The sequence below is a fragment of the Squalius cephalus genome (genome assembly GCF_949319135.1).
Source record: "Squalius cephalus genome assembly, chromosome: 9".
In the NCBI taxonomy this organism is placed as follows: Eukaryota; Metazoa; Chordata; class Actinopteri; order Cypriniformes; family Leuciscidae; genus Squalius; species Squalius cephalus.
In genome coordinates this window covers 5,577,248-5,594,870 of record NC_137130.1, presented here as the reverse complement: position 1 = coordinate 5,594,870, position 17,623 = coordinate 5,577,248, and the positions used below count along the sequence as shown (strand labels likewise).

Genomic DNA, 17,623 nt, shown 5'->3' with positions numbered 1-17,623 from the left:
TATTTCCCAGTTTTGATTGTGAAAGGCCTGTTGATACAAATAGCCTATTGGCTACTGTGCTGTATACTGTCCAGTTACTAAAAAGAAAATGAAATCGATTTTAAGAAAACTGAATAATTATGTATTTTGCTACAATATGTGTCTAAAATTCGATCTTTTGTTCCTCATGATGAAAATTTAGGACAGTGTTGTGATTATCTAGTAGGCTACGGTTGTTTTGTTATGTTTTGTTATAAGGCTAAATTTGTCTTGCCTGAGATTTGAGTGAGTTTGATGTTTAGAAAATTTCCTCCAGTTAAGGCAGTAGCAAAATAGTTTGTGTGTCAGTGTGTATTTTGTGTCATTCACTCTTAAAAATAACTGCTAGCGGTGGTTCATGCAGGAACTTTAACAACTTTAGAATCTTTCCACTGCACAAAAGGTTCTTTAAAGTTGAAAAGGGTTCTTCATATTGTAAGACTGTTCTTCACAATAAGAAAAAAAAAAGGTTATTTTAAGATCTGTTTACTGAAAGGTTTTCTGCGGAACCAAAAATGGTTATTCTATGGCATAGTATACAAACGTCCTTTTGGAACCTTTATTTATATGAGTGTTACACAAGATAACTAGATTCTTCAAAGTTCCCTTTCTGTGTTTTTTGGAAAAATGCCAGCATGCGGGTTTGGAATAACATGAGGGTAAGTAAACAATGACAAAATAGTTGGGTGAACTATTACTTTAAGAATTATTATCTTGTTCTATCTACTCCTATTAAAATCCTATTCATTTGGCTCATTAACATTCACTGCAGAGATCTTTATTTTGATTGGAAAGTATCATAAACATGCATCAGCTTCTGAGGATCTTTGATGAAACTGATTAGCCTGAGGCTTTCAGGCAAGAATTTTCACCTCTTTCTTTTTGTTGCCATTTACACAGACTGTAATCGGAGAAGGACACAATTTTCCATTCTCTGTCTATAAAATGTTTTTACTTTCGTGGAATGAAGTGGGGCTGGGATGTCTCCCTATTTACAGGTTATCACAGTTTACAAAGAAACTTGATCTTTCAACATAAAATATATAAATTGGATTTGGAAGAAATAGATGAACATTTTTGAGTTCAAATGTTGAAATCTCTGACCTTTGATTGCACACAATATTTTGATTGCTGAGATATTAAAAATACCTAATTTGAGATTTTCTGCCCCTATATGGGTTATCTTGTGCCTACCATATTTTAATATGAATGCTTGAAATGCTATGAATGAACTTATATAACATTCCGATGTAATACAACCACTTTACATCTCATCTTGCATTCCTTGCCTTATTCTTCACAGAGAGACGTGTTTCTTCCTGTCCTGAACACAGCAGAAAGGGGTCTTAGTCAAAAAGGGCCGGACCAGATTCACGCTGCTTTAAATTTCACAAAGTCATCTAATTTAAGATCAAATCTCATTGTACTTGATCACATTGCTGACAATAACGTAAATCTAAACAGAATTCTAGCACTTATTTTAAAATAACTTTGCATTAAGTCATTTACAATTATTACATTCAAATATTCATGTTTGGGGGAATATCTATAAATATGCCTATATTATACCATTCTCAGCCCAGCCCCCAAATGTTTGGATTTAAATAGGCAAATGCTTAATAGTCTATAATTGGTGTCACGTGCGTGTGCTAGAAGGAAGACAAAGACAGAAAAATATAGTTCCAAACATAGTTTAATAACAGGTAATCCAAGAGTAGGCAGACAGGCATTAGCACAACACAACTTAACATACCGGTGACCGGGAAACTTGAGTAGGCTACTAAATGCAAACGAGGTAATGTAATGACAATACACATCTGATACACATGACGGTAACCAAGGAAACAGATTAGTGGCGGAAATCTAACCAAAGAAACATGTGTGACTAACCAATACAAACAGAAGGTCCATGAAAACTCAAACTAAACTGAACATAATTGTGACAATTGAATCATTATTGCCGTGATTATTATGTATCATGTTATATGTTTGGCAACAGTTCTTCTAACCCTAATGATGGAGTGTGTAGCTTTTCATTTCTTAAACAACCATGTGAGAAGACACATCATGGCCATATTCCAGGAAGACAATATCAAGATTCATCAGACTCAAATTGTGAAAGAATGGTTGGGAGGGAGCATGAAGAATCATTTTCACACATGAATCGGCACATTTGAGTCCAGACCTTAAATTCATTGAAAGTCTTTGGGATGAGACTTTTCAAAGTGCTGGACTCTTACATTGTCAATACAAGATCTGTGCTTTCAATGATTTTAAATATACCTCACTCCAATCCGGGTCACGGCACCAGTATAACCCCTCTGGATCTACTCGCACTTCTCTGAGGTTCAAACCAGCGTCACCGGCATGGGATGTGGACAGACTAACAAGGGCGCTAAAGACCACAGTTTCTAATACAATAGTGCGCCTCCTGAGGCCAGGGGAGTGGGGTTTACTCGCACTTACTAGCTAGCCTCTCTTACACCTCAAAATATAAAAAACAGATATTTTATCATTTACACCTGAAAGGATTGCTCTGCATGTTTGTTTACACACCACATCAATATTCATAAATGAAGGTCCAAAGATGTAAAAAAAAAAAAAAAACTCAAATACCCAGGATATCTCCAGTTTATGGTTACTTTTCTGCATTTAAAAATAGCCAATGAAATTAAATTGGTCGCTTCCCATGTGAGAAACACTTGTTTACAGCGTCTTCAGGACAAACCATAGTGGGACGGAGTTGCTCAATTTCCCTGATAAATGTTGGTAAGTGATGATTTGTGGCCTCACATCTCTTCACATGTGACGCATCTTTCCTCCGATGTTGAACAATCACTTCCATATTACGTATTTTAGGTTTTTCTAAATCATGTTTATGGTGTTCTTTGATTCATTTAAAATTCAAAAATGTTATTTTACAGTCACACAATATGTAACAAATAATGAAATTATGTATTAGTTTAAATGTGTTTGATTTCCTAGTTAGATTTACTCTTAAAATTAAAATAATTTATTTTCATCAGGTTTTTTTTATTAGTTTTTTTTTTTTTTTTTTTTTTTTGCAATGCACATGAATCACAGAATATATTTTATGACTGTTATTTAAATATAACAATTGTAAGACTGTCATGTATATGTAGAAAGAAACCCATTAATGTTCCTATTAATATTCACAACCAAAATTATGATTTAAAACTGGGTTTCAGAATTCTTATTAAATGGCCCCATGACTTTGTATCATAAATATTATGATTTTAGTCCACATGATTCTTAGTTTCACTTTTGGTGTTTTGATCATGTTTATGTCTGATTGAACACGAGTGAGGATCTTGTGACCATTTGAATGTCTCAAATTCCCCCAGCATACATCTCTTACCTTCTGCTTTCTTGTTGCTACATAAAAGCAACATCACCAAACATCCTAATCTTCTGCATCCCATTCAGATATTGGAGACATAAATGTGAGATCTGCTTGTCTCCTGTGAAAGGGGGAAAGATTATTCCAGATATGTCATGAGTACCGAGAATACGTTTTTGAGAAGAATCGGAGCATCTTAGTTGAGATGGTGCACTTTAGGTAACTTTTAGGACTTAGGCAAACAGGATATATCAACATCCCTTCAAAGAGTATAAAGGAACCTTCAGCACACAAGTCTAACATTGTATCCCGTGGATTCTCACGTACAGCACGTACAAAAGAAGTTATGATGACTGGTAAGTCCCATATCTTAATTTTATCATTCATTTAGAAGTCAGTCATTTGGAAATCTTATTATCAAACGCTTTTAAGTCGTTGACACTGAAAATGTTTATTTAAAAACAGATAAAATTTATATTAATGTATAGGCCTATGGGACCATTTCAGCTTTCCCTAAAAATGTTTAACCATCTGAAAAATAAATTTTGCTAGTATATTTCCATGTAAACCTTCAATTAAAAAAAGCTAATATATACAGCATGCAATGGGCCTAAAAAGCTACATTTTAAATAGTAACAGTTTTAATAATAACAGTAAAATAGTTTAAGATAGCATGTCACATTGCAGAAAAACATTTTAAATGTCAACTGCCCACTAAAAAATCTGTTAGAATATCAAATAATTAATGTATTGTTTTTTTTTTTTTAGACATTAGACAAAAAAATGTATAGTGAATTTCATTAATAAAAACTGATGAAGAAAAAAAATGTATGAATGTATGAATTTATTTTTAAATGTAAGGTGTTTTTTTTTTTTTTTCTTAATTTGATTTGTATCAATTTGATACAGAGTTAAGCTACTAAACTGTACAGTATTTCTTGTCGGAAAAATTGTTTATTTATAAATTATTAATAATACATTGCTTTTCTATTTGTTCTTCTCTACAGATCTGAACACCTCTTATCATATGGGGACTATCAAGGACTTCAGTGAATTCTACAATGAAGAGTTCAACTATACAGACCTGAACGAAACTGAATTTGTTGTGGATGAGAAAACGCTACTCTGCTCCTCCATCAATATGGCGGATGCCATCAACATTTCATTCTGTGTCTTCTACGTGTTCATCTTTCTGATGGCTATTCCCGGGAATCTGATCGTAGGCTGGGTCATCGGCTCTAATAGACGCTCTCTTTCTGCTTCAGATGTTTACCTATTCAACCTGATGCTGGCCGACACGTTACTGGCTCTCGTTCTGCCCTTTTCGGCGGTTTCCGTGATCGAAGGTTGGGTGTTTGGTGATGTTTTATGCAAGTTGGTTAACCTGGTGAAGGAAGTGAACTTCTACACCAGCATCTTGTTTTTGGTGTGCATCAGTGTGGACCGTTACTTGGTCATCGTACGGGCTATGGAGTCCAGGAAGGCTCAGAGGAGACTGTGCAGTGGGGTCGCCTGTGTATTGGTGTGGGTTTTGGGCTTTGTGCTGTCCTTGCCATCACTCTACAATGAGGCATTTTACAACCAACATTCCCAGAAGATTATTTGTGCAGAACGCTTCGAGACAGACCACGCCGACGAGTGGCGACTGGCCACACGTATCATGAGGCATCTGCTGGGCTTCCTTCTCCCTCTGGTGGTCATGTTGGTCTGCTACAGCGTGACAGTGGCGCGGCTGTTGCGTACACGTGGTTTCCAGAGGCACAAGGCCATGAAGGTGATCGTAGCCGTGGTCGTGGTTTTTCTTCTGTGCTGGACCCCCTTCCATGTTTCCATGATGGTTGACACCCTCATGAGGGCCAAAGTGGTTCACTTCAACTGTTTCGCACGGACATCGATGGACATCGCCGTGTTCGCAACTCAAAACTTTGGGCTTCTGCATTGCTGCGTGAACCCAGTGCTGTACGCCTTTGTGGGAGAGAAGTTCAGAAGAAGGCTTCTGCAGTTGCTCCATAGAAATGGACTTCTGAACCGGATCTCAGTCTCTAGATCTAGTAGGTCTTCCTCCTCTCTGACCTCAGAAGTCACTTCCAGCTTCTTGTGAGCTACTGCCAGGCCATGGACATCAATGTATGTGAATTGCAAGACACTTAGTGCACCTTTCCATGTTTGCTTGAAATACAACAACACTGTGTTATAGAGCAGGGGTGTCCTATATTATGTTCCTGAAGGGCTACTTTCCGTCAAAGTGTAGCTTTAGCTCTAATTCATAACATCTGAACCAGATAATCAAGGTCTTCAAGACTACTAGAAACTTCCAGGTAGTTGTGTTGGAACTAAACTCTGCAGGAAAGTGGCCCTCTAGGAGCAGGATTGGAGACCCCTCTTCTAGAGACTAATTGCCATGTTGCGTTGGCTCCATCTATTGGTCAGAAAGAGTAAAATCCATGATTGGGTGAGAATAGAAGTGGTGACATATTTTTGTGGACAAAAACCCAATAGGATTTTTTTTCCTTTGGGCTGTTGGATGATTACAGAAAATAAGCTTTGTGGCCAACAACATTTATGATTCATACACCCTTTGTTCATCATGATAATCTTCACAAATTAACTCAACTTTTATGAATTCTGAAACTCAAATACAGTACAATCAGCGGAAGTGAAAAGCTAAAGTTAGGCTATAAATGAACTACACTATAGTCACATGACTTAAACGCCACCACCATTAAGCTTCGGACAACTGGTTACGCTTAAGGAGACTAGATTGCTTTATATGATGAACAGATTTAATTTAGACTTTTATTCACATATAAACATTGATCAGCGAACAGAAGCAGAAACTCAACCGAACCTGCTTGATGCAAGAATGAACCTCATTGGTTCTTGCTGAAGCTCAAACGTGCTGCGTAACACGAGAATGAACCTCATTGGTTCTCGCTCGTCAAGCGAACATGCTTGAGCTTCCATCTACCACAACTGATGTGTGAGTTGATGAATGTTTATATGTGAATAAAAGCCTAAATTCAATCTGAAGATTGAAGAAAGTCTTACGGGTTGATGAACGAAAGTGTTACGGGTTTGGAACAACATGAGTGTGAGTAATTAATGACAAAAATGTTCATTTTTGGGTGAAATTATTTTCATTAAAGGTGACCATTTAATGTCCCCGACAATCGTTATAGTCCCATTTAGCCACTTGTTAGTAAAAGCTAAAAAAGCTTTTAAAAAATCACAAGTTGACTTTTACTGATGTATTTTGTGTCAAAGATTGAAACGTGAAAACATCTTGAGCTTGTGTTCACCACAGACCTTATTCAGGCTTTTAACTAAAAACCCATTAAAAAAAACGATTTGACTTTGGGACAATGGGACCGGAAGTGCTAGGACGATGATAGCACAAGTGAAGAAACCCATTGACTTACACTGAAGGATGGACCCGAGCCACCTGAGAAAGCATAATATCATAAAGACTTAATGGTGATGAACTCTTTTGACTTGCCAGTAAACAAACACATGCTATTGCATAATGCTAGGAGGTTGATGTTGGCGAAATTGCTTACAACACACCACGCAAAAGCTTTTCATAGTCATGTTTTGCTCAAGGCTGCTGGTTTGTACAGTATGTGGTCAGCAAGCAAGATGCTTTTTATTTATGAGATTATAGTCTAAAATGCACTTGTATAATGCATCAAAATGCATTATACTTCTTTTCATAATGCATAATGTACTTTTTTCCTCCATTAATTTTACAGTATTCTTCATTTCATTCAGGGCATTCTGGAGGGGTATTATATTATATTTTTGTACTCATGAAGTGTTTATGGTGCGATGGTTTATCAGCCTTAAATGAATGCAATAATAACAAAACCTCTCCAGGACTTAAAATGGATGTACTGTTTGTTTGTTTTATATGCTCATTTGTAAGTTTAAAAAATAAAAATGCTATATGAACACTCTCATGTCCCTTTAATATACCGTCAGCCCGAGCATGTTGCACAATAAACTCAGAAAGGGCGATCAGTACACACTTAATTAGGGGTTTATTTTGAGATAATGTCTCAAAAGTAGCTGTTGAGGCCACTTCTGTGTTTTGTGTCATGTGACATTTTAAATGTTCAAACATGTGACTTCATTTTTAGCTACTTTTAGATATGGTTTTGTTGGTTACAGTTTCGTTTTTATTTAATCTGCTCATTTTTATATTTTTCAGTTTTTAAAAGCTGAAGTCAAAATAACTCAAATAATTACAATTAAAATAATTGCATTTTAGGATTTCAAAAACTTTAAGAGTTGAATGTTCTTCAGGGCTCCCAATATTTTAAACCAATGAATTTACATGACTCTTCCAATTATTCATAATTTAGGCCTACATGGATTTTTTTTTAAAGAGCTTGGCATATAGTGCAATGTATATTTATTATAAAAAAATACTGATGGCTTTTTAATTTGAAATGAATTTACATTACTTTTCCAGGTCTAAATCACACTTCCACATACAGTATATCCAGGTTTTCCAAGACCTGAACCATGAACTGTTTCTTCATAGGCAACAAACAGTTGTTGATGGGATGAATAAAAATAAGAAATATGGTCTTTTCTCTTTTTTAAAAATCATTTAAAATCATCTTGAGGCCCATTTGGAAGTTTGCTGAGGCTCTGGTTGAAAATCACAAATCCTTTTCAGAATCAACAGCATTTCTTTTATCACAAACCATATTGCCCGCTGTGGGACGTCTTCTCACAAAAAGAAAAACATTCAACCGTGTGAAAATGCTGACTATGGAAACGTGCCTCCATTCTGGTTAATTTATTTTAAGTTAAATTAATTTGGTTATTAAATGTTATTTTATTTGATCATAGTTTTATCATTGTTTCAATAACCCTGCTCCGATTAGAAAGCGTCAATTTTAGTAGTGAATGGCCATAATCACTGCAGCAACTGCTATATGATTTGTTACATCCCAAAGAAATAATTTCACTTCTCTAAAAGGGTATAACCAAATTCCCTTAAAGGCGAGTCATTTCGCTCGACGGCCATCATTCAGTCGTGTAAGTACAGCTCCTATATCTCTCTGACTGGGAAAACATCAAATTCACGAAAGCTATAGCTAACGATTAAATGTAGTATTTGAAATCACCACTGAAATCTGACAAAAGAAGTATGTCTGAATTCACAGTAGGCTACTAATCGAAGGCAAAAAGTACCCGGATGACCTACTTCTTCCAGCAAGATTCTGAAGTGTGCATACGATGGACACTTTATCCCATGAGGCCACGGGAGAGGATTTATGAATGGCAGTGAAGTGACGCAACTGATGTTGGTAGGTCTGACAATTACCATTACTTGTTACCAAGCCATTACTTGTGCACTTACCATTGTCCGGCCTGGAGCCAACCTGGTGAAGACGTGGGTCATCCGCCCCGTGTTGTTCCTATCTGTCTTGAATAGGACTAGTTATCTGCCTATTTACCACGATACAGTTCAAAGAGGATTCCCTAGTCCCGTACTTACCCTTGTGTAAGTTTCCACTGAAGAGGGAAGAGGCCAGGATTCTGAGAAGAAGAGGAAGTTGATTGAGTGACACGTTATTTTAAGAGATACTTTTAATTCAATAAAGATGAACTTTGTACCTTCTATCTGATTGTCTTGCCTGGTGGTGTACTTTGCTAGCTCCTCGATGTGGTACGGTTCATAGGGGCGGTGCGTAAAGGCCCGGTTGCCCGCCCCGGCCTGTGACACATGTCTTCACCTTCCTAAAATAATTGCCTAAGTCATTTTTTGACAAAAAGATTTTTTTGCACAAGTGATCTCCTCATGATGCTGGCCACCTCTGGTTAAATCGCCCACATCCTCAGTTGAACAGATCATGCAATTCAACCCCTGTGGTATAATGGCCAATGTCAAGAGTGTGATTTAGGCCGTTTTATTTTTCCTAAGTCGAAAGACGAAAGACAAATGGTTAAATACATTTTAAACAAAGCAATCCTGCTACTTTTTAGCCTAATATGCTTATGAAATGTTTGTCCATCAAAAAATAGTGTAACTTTGTGTGTATAAACTATATATTTGATATTTTTATCAAATTTCCTAGTGTCCCACATTAGGAAATGTGGTTTCCAAATCCGGGACAGCATGATCAGCCTAATGTGGGACAGTACTTCGATCAGAGTCAAAAATGTGTGGTGGGGCATGGTTTGTGGGACAAACATGGTTATTTACATGGTTTTAGTCCTGTAATGCAATATTAGAATACTGTTAATGCAGATTTTTAACAGTTAACAGCACGTTTATGAATTAAAGTTTGTTCAAGCTGTGTTTGTTGTTAAGTAAACTGAACTAGATAATATTGTATTATCGGTCTGATGGTGTTCAGTTATCCATGTTTCATCCATCCATAACCAAGAGAATTACTAACTGAGATTTAAGGGAGAATCTAAAATAAAATAAGATTTTACTATTCATCAATGGGATTTTTGGTCTTTTATCATAGATTTTTCAGTGTCCCACATTGGGGACACAACTGTCCCACATTAGGAAGCTGCAGATTGTCTCAGACGACTTGCAGGAAGAGCACTAATATGTCTATAATTTCTCTTATGAATGGGTTATCTGAATTTTCTCTTTTGATTTGATTAGGACACATCCTGGTTTTTTTTAAATGGTACTGGGTGTGTATTTAATGTTTTGGTTACACATCGCAATATGTCACAGACGTCTGAAGTGCAAAAAATGTCCCACATTAGGGCAATTCACCCTACTCTTGTATGCAAATTATATTTTGTTCTAAATAAAAATCATAAAAAATAAGTCTTTGGTACAACACAGGGGTTTGTATCTTTTCAGAGCTACATTTATAGTTCCTACCCTGAAGCGAACCTAAAGTGCAGTTTGTACACAGGCCTGAACCACTGTACAGCTATATGTGATTTTGAACCAATGAGATTTCGTTGTGGGCAGAGCTGGCATGGAGTTGCGGTCACTACTTGAAAATAACTATTAGCGCTTTATGGACACATGTACTAGCATATAGTGTGTATTGTGGTTTTTATATCACATAAAAGCAAGCCAGAGTCAACATGACCTACTGTGTGTATCACTAATTGCTAATACCTGAACAGGTTTTAAGATGTTTTTAGTTGTCTCTCTTGTGAAACTGTGGTACTGATAATATCTGCTCTTTTTTTTTTTTTTTTTTTTGATTATTCATGCAGGAAGGAAAGGGACGTGGTAGTAATAATGAGTTGCTATCAAACCTGTCATTCTTAGAAAACTGTGAGAAATCAGTCAGTAAGTATCGGAGAATTTCCACTGAATGATCCCTAAACTCAAGATTGTCAGCCCTGAAAATCTCAGTAAAATCACAGAAGATAAAACGGTAAGAGAATAAAAAATATTAAGTGTTTGTTCAGCTTTTCGATGTGTCAGTATGACTTACTGTGAAATATTTCCTTTGAATTGTCGAAGTATACTTTTAGATTTATGCATTTAAGTGTATAATATAACAGTCAAAAGTTTAGACATCTACTCCTTATTATAAGAATAATTAGTCAAGTCAAAATTGATTTATAGCACTTTATACAATACAGATTGTTTCAAAGCAGCTTAAGAAACAAGAAAATAACAGTTAATGTTGTGAAGATCTTCGATAATGAAATTTCACAGTTTCAGCTGTAAAGCAGCTCTAAAAGACAATATCAATTCAGAGCAAGGTTGTGAGTGATAAATAAATAAATAAATAAAATAAAAACCTGTATAAAGCTCCTAGATCACTTATAATAATCCAATGCTCATGTTTTTTGGCTACAGAAATTTCTTGGAAAGACATTTTTGCAATGTTTTGTAAGCAGAACGATCCAAAAACGCATTAAATAACAGTACAACCCATCCCGTTCAAAATAAAAGATAGCGCTGCTGTGAAAAAGGTCTGTAGTGGCAGTAGTCCATTAGTTGTGAAGCAAACTCAATTCAACTATAAAGCAGCTCTTCAGAACATAATAGTGTCATTACTCAGCTCAAGTCAGTATCGTGTCGATTCGGGTTTGTTCAATAATAGTTTATTAACAAGCTTAATTCGGCTAGTGCATATGAGAACTATTTAGTTTGAACCATTATAAATGAATAGTTTACATTTAATAAATAACATACAGTGATTCACACATACTGTACAGTATATCTTTTAATATCAGCATAACATTTGATTGGTAGTGAGTCATATTTTGTACATTTCTCAATCTGAAAATGCTGGTCCTGATGAACTTTTCGTCCCCTGCAGTTGACAGCCAAACTCCTTAAACATGGAAGACCCAAACATGGAAGTTACTACTTTTGATTACCCTGCATTGATGGCTCCCTGCCCGGACAACTTTCAGCATCTGAACAGCACGCCTTTGGTCGTAGTCTACATCATCGTCTTCGGCCTGAGCTTGATGGGCAACACCGTGGTGATATTCGTGGTGTTTTGCATGGAGAACCGCAGGACGTCTACTGACGTTTACCTGATGCACCTGGCCATAGCCGACCTGCTCTTTTCTTTGACCCTCCCTTTCTGGGCCGCATTCCTTCACGCCGGAGAATGGGTGTTTGGCACCATTATGTGCAAACTGCTATCAGGCATACAGGAAGCCACGTTTTACTGCTGCGTCTTCCTGCTGGCATGCATTAGTGTTGATCGCTACCTGGCCATCGTGAAAGCAACCCAATTCATCAACCAAAAACGGCATTTGGTTGGCATAGTGTGTGCGTTGGTGTGGCTGTGCGCCATTTTCTTGTCCATTCCCGTTATGTTGAATCGCGATGCCATCGCGCCCTATGGGGAGTACATATGTCATGACAATGTGACGGCGGAAAGCATGGAAAACTGGAGGTTGAGCCTACGGATTCTCCACCACACTTTGGGATTCTTCCTCCCGCTTGCCGTGATGCTGTTCTGCTACGGTTTCACCATGTGCACGCTCTGCCGCTCGCGCAACAGCCAAAAGCAGAAGGCCATGCGAGTCATCTTGAGCGTCGTTCTGGCTTTTATCTTCTGCTGGTTGCCCAACAACATCACAGAGCTCTTAGACAACCTGATGCGAGGCGGCAGAATCACGGAAACGTGCAAGCTGAGGGACGACTTAGACGTGGCCTTATATGTCACGCAGGCCATAGCTTTCGCCCACTGTGCGATAAACCCCATCTTGTACGCCTTCATTGGGAAGAAATTCCGCAACCAGCTCCTGACTTCTCTCTTTAAGAAAGGCCTGTTGGGGAGAAGCGTGTTGTCGAAATATCGAGTGGGATCTGTTCATAGCTCTGGGAGCACAAGGCACACGTCAGTCACACTGTAGTCAACCGCTGTTCTCTAATGAGGGTGCAAAAGCCTTTTGCTTCTGTTAAAGAAATAGTGTAGACAAAAATGTACATTTGGTCATTATTTACTTATCCTTGAGAACAGTCAAAGGAGTGAGTGAAAAAAATGACAGAATGTTTTATTTTTGTGTACATTGGTCTTTTGCTTCCATGTAAACTAAATTCTTCTTAATGTATAGCAGTTTAATTTACAAGGTATAGACTACACCTTGTTTGTGAATCTTGTGATAATGATCATAAAAAAAAAATGTTTTTGGCTTGAGGTGACATGCCACGCTTGTGCTTTTAACTCTGTGGGTTCATATCAAAAATGATCTGTGAAAAACACTTTGCAGAGGTTTCAGATTCTGTCAGAACAGAATAACCCATGAAAGCAGAGATAGTCTTTTTTGTATATTTTTTCATCTGTATTTTTACCGGTGTTGTATACAATTTTGGGTCAGTTTTACGAATTGGGTCAATTTTACGATTTTTTGACAAAAGCCTCTTATATGCTCACCAAGGCTGCATTTATTTGATCAAAAACACAGTTAAAACAGTACACTGTAAATATTTGAAGTTCAAAAGAACAGCATTTATTTGAAACATACATATTTTGTTACATTATAAATGCCCTAACTGTCACTTTTAATCACTTTAATGTGTCCATGCTGAATAAAAGTAATAATTTCTTTAAAAAAAATATTACTGACCAAACGTTTGAATATAGTTTGTTGTTGTTTTTTTTTTTGTTTTTTTGTTTTTGTTGCTTGTTTCAGGGCATGTTATTTTTCTTCTTAATGTAAAAAGCAAATAACTGTGCTGACTCTGCTTCACAGCTGTAAATAAAGTTGTTTCAGTAAAAATAAAGTTCTTACACTTCTACATTAAACTCTGTTGAGAAATCAGTCTGCTCTGAGCCATGCAATGACATTATTTCACTAATGTCTCCACTTCCCCTCGACAACAAAACAGAGAGAAGTGAAGCAACCTGTTTTCTTCCTTCACAGGTCACAACCCTTAAAATATTACAACATCATGCACACACAAACTGACATACAAAAAAAAAGTTATACTACTTTCTGTATGCCACTAAAATACAATTATTAGATTTTATTATTTTATTATTTTTATGACTATGTCGACTAAGTGTTAACCATGATAAAAGGACACATGTACATGTGACACGTCATCCTTATGTGGTTTGCGTAAATAAAGTCTTGAGAAATGGAAACAGGAAAAAATACTTTTGAAACACAATCCAAATTCTTAATGCTGTATCACATATAATCTTTATCCTCATTACGCTTGTTATCAGTGTGAATTAAGACAAGAAAGATCATTTGTTTAAAACCACTGCCTTGGAACATTGATAGTTATTCCGCAATAATAATAATAATAACAGTAAAATCTAAAATAACTTTAATCAAAAACTATATGTATAAGTATGTTGATGAACTAATAATGTGGTAAACACATACAGCATAAAAAAAAATTGTTTTCAGAAAGGTACAGGATGTGGCTTCACACTTGTTTTCTTTCCATTGTATCCAGCGTATAAAAATAAACTGAAAGAGGGTGGCTGGGTAAACATAAGACACAAGAACAACTGCAGTAGATATAAACTTGTGGGGAGTGATATACTTGTAGCCTACTAGAAAAGGCTGCTTTAGGGCATGTCAAAGATGAAGCAGCTTGGATGTGAGGGATCAGGAGTGATTTTGCCTGCTCTTTTGTTCACTCTGGATGAGTGCGGTTCTTGGAGAGTGGGAAGTAGTCTTCTCAGGTCTGATTTGGTAGCCGAGTCGAACCAGACAGTTACAGAAGTGCAGAGGACAGACTGAATGACTGCAGAACTGCAGAAGCAGCTCCTGTGGCAGATCTAACCTCCTTAGCTGGCGAAGGAAAAATGACCTCTACTGGGCCTTTTCAAAATGGAGCCTATATGTGGATCACTGGATCACAAAACCAGTCACGAGTCGCACGGGTATATTTGTGGCAATAGCCAACAATACATTGTATGGGTCAAAATTATCGATTTTTCTTTTATGCCAAAAATCATTAGGATATTAAGTAAAGATCATGTTCCATGAAGATATTTTGTAAATTTCCTACCGTGAATATATAAAACATTTATTTCTGAGTGAATGCAGCACAATCTCGAACATAAATGGACAACTTTAAAGGGGATTTTCACAATGTTTCGATTTTTTTGCACCCTCAGATTTCAGATAATAATAATAATAATAATAATAATAATAATAATAAACTTTATTTTATAGAGCGCCTTTAAAAGCAGCTTCTCAAAGCGCTGTACATAAAACCACAGTCCACCGGAAAATACTACAAGTAAAAATGAATAGAAACAATAACAGCAATTTAAAAATTACTAACAATCACAATTAAACATCAGCATTCAAATGCAAGTTTAAAGAAATGTGATGTGCAATGCAATGCAATGCCTGATTGCAATGAAATGTGCAAGTTTAAAGAGATGTTCAAATAGTTGTAGGCCAAATATTGTCCTAACAAACCATACATAAATGGAAAGCGTATTTATTCAACTTTCAGATGATGTATAAATCTCAAGTTCAAAATATTTACCCATGTGACTGTTTTTGTGGTCTAGGGTCACATATATGTGAGTGTCCCACTTCCGGTCCTGAGAGATGGTAATGCCAAGAACCTGAATGACTCCACTGCTTCACCAGTGCTGTCCATTATGGTGTTCCTCCTAAAGTCCACAATCATCTCCACTGTTTTGGGAGTGTTCAGCTCCAGGTTGTTGTGACTGCACCAGACAGCCAGCTCTTTAAAGGCACAATATGTAACTTTTTTGCTTTAAAAATAGCAAAAATCACTATATCTATGTTATATTTTTTTTTTTGTTGTGTACTTACATTATCCTGACTGTTTCCAACAACTTTCAAACCAGGAGAAATTTGTAATTAAATTCGAAGGCACGTCACGTTTCTTTATTTCCATTTTTGTCGCCGTCAATGGCGTCATATCCGCGTTGTCCCTGGTTTCCTCTCGTATTGCCATAGCAACCAGAGCTATGAACCAGAGCTCTCTGATAGTAACCAATGCGACAGAGTAGTTCGCAATGTCTATCTGCACGCTGTTGTTGTTTCGTTCAAACATTATGGACCATGGCAAGTAGACTCTGGATAAAAAAGGAGAACTAAAAAGAGAATCAATATCAGCGCGGTGTTTTCGAGATGCCGAGAGCTCCCATAGACAGTATATAAACGAGACTTCAACCGCTACTACATGTACTTTATTAAACAGGTGAGAACATTTACATAAAACTAATCAATGTTATATAGTTCAACAATGATAAAATGTTAGAATTTGATCTGTATGTTATTCTAATGTTGATCTAGCTTACTGCTAGTCTCATACAGACAAACTAACACATAAATGTCAACACATTCAAATGCAGTTTAGTGTGCTAGTGTAATGTTAGACCAGGTGAAACAGCGCTGCATTACCTCACAAGTTTAATTTGTCTAATCAACTGACCTGTGAGTTGTAATTCTGCACTTACGTGTAACGTTAGTTCGGTAGAATGAAATGTCCATATTCCTTTATATCCGCGGGACTCGCGTCGCGTGTGGAGCTGATAGCTGTCTCTTAGCAATCCCGACCTGCTTCTTATCACAGTCATGATAAAAACATCGATGTATTCACTCATCCATAAACATTATTAGATCGGTCGGCTTGACGTTGACGACAAGATCCATAATTCTTAGCAAATGTTGCGTCATCAAACTACGCCTTTGTTATTGTAAGAGGCTAGCGACCCCTAGCCGCGAAAAAAAATTATATACTGTACGTTTAACCTCCTGTCTATAGGCAGACTCAGCGTAGCAGGCTTTCCTATCATTTGTTCCCTGGCAAAATTGCTTTTGAGGGGGCAAAGTGAAGTTTCATAACTTTATATATTTTTAGGCTATTGTAGCCTTCTAGAGCGATGTATTTGCCTGAATTGTTTGCTTTATTTCTTATTATATTTTCTTTTTACTTTTATACTCACTATAATTATTGATCATTAAAATTTTGATCATTATTGATTAAGGGTGTCACGATTTCGATTTTAAATCGAAATCGATCGAAATTAATGCTCAATCTCGATTATCGAATCAATAAATGGAATCGTCGATGCTGTCACGCCCCCATGTCGCGTCAGCTCGGCTTGCCAAGCGAAAGAAAAAAAAAACACACGTGTTGAAGTGCTGCCAACTCTCACGCATTCACCGTGAGACACACGCAATTGACACTTTTCACACGCTCTCACGCACAGAAAAATCGCGAAGCAAAGAGGACACGGAGACCGACAGACTAGAGCAGGTTACTTTATGATATTAAAAAAAATCTCAGCTCTCAGATTCTGTCAATTTTATTACGATATTCAAACAATAAATACCGTTTTGGCGCTTGTAAATGTTACGTGACAGATCCCTAGCGCACGTGAAGATGCGATGATCGATCTCTAGCTAATAGTAAAGAAAAACACGAACAATATTGAAAGATACAGTACAACTTACCGAAATGTATATTCCTCATACATAATATCGATCAATCAGTGTTTTTCATCAGCGTGAAGAGGTCAATAAAACAGCTGGAGAACAATTATGTCACATTTACCTCAGGAAAGCCATTTAATGACCATAATATAGGCTACGTAGTTGGCAAGAAAAAAAATAGCTAGAGTATTTTGCTAAATATGTGTTCTATATTACATATTATATTTTTTACTTATATCATTAAATAAAGTTGTTATTATAATTAAAAAAACGCATTATATTTAATTATTTTAACCTTAAATAATAGCCTACTACCAGCTAATAGGCTCTCTGTATGTTTACAGCATTAGGTGAGTTTTTTTTTTTTTTTTTTTTTTTTTTTTTGACAAA

The 17,623-nt window shown here is 36.6% G+C and overlaps 3 protein-coding genes across 3 annotated transcripts in view; all 3 read left to right on the top strand.

Annotated features, from left to right (window-relative positions):
- mettl5 (methyltransferase 5, N6-adenosine) overlaps window positions 1–17,623 on the top strand; it is a 410,912-nt gene that overhangs the window by 381,531 nt on the left and 11,758 nt on the right. The window lies entirely within an intron of this gene.
- cxcr1 (chemokine (C-X-C motif) receptor 1) lies at window positions 3,476–7,297 on the top strand. Its single transcript, XM_079881457.1, has 2 exons — window positions 3,476–3,735; window positions 4,387–7,297. The coding sequence occupies exons 1-2, from the start codon at window positions 3,726–3,728 to the stop codon at window positions 5,478–5,480; spliced, it is 1,104 nt and encodes a 367-aa protein (XP_079737583.1). The 5' UTR covers window positions 3,476–3,725; the 3' UTR covers window positions 5,481–7,297.
- cxcr2 (chemokine (C-X-C motif) receptor 2) lies at window positions 8,413–13,593 on the top strand. Its single transcript, XM_079880326.1, has 3 exons — window positions 8,413–8,697; window positions 10,589–10,752; window positions 11,650–13,593. The coding sequence occupies exon 3, from the start codon at window positions 11,672–11,674 to the stop codon at window positions 12,701–12,703; it is 1,032 nt and encodes a 343-aa protein (XP_079736452.1). The 5' UTR covers window positions 8,413–8,697; window positions 10,589–10,752; window positions 11,650–11,671; the 3' UTR covers window positions 12,704–13,593.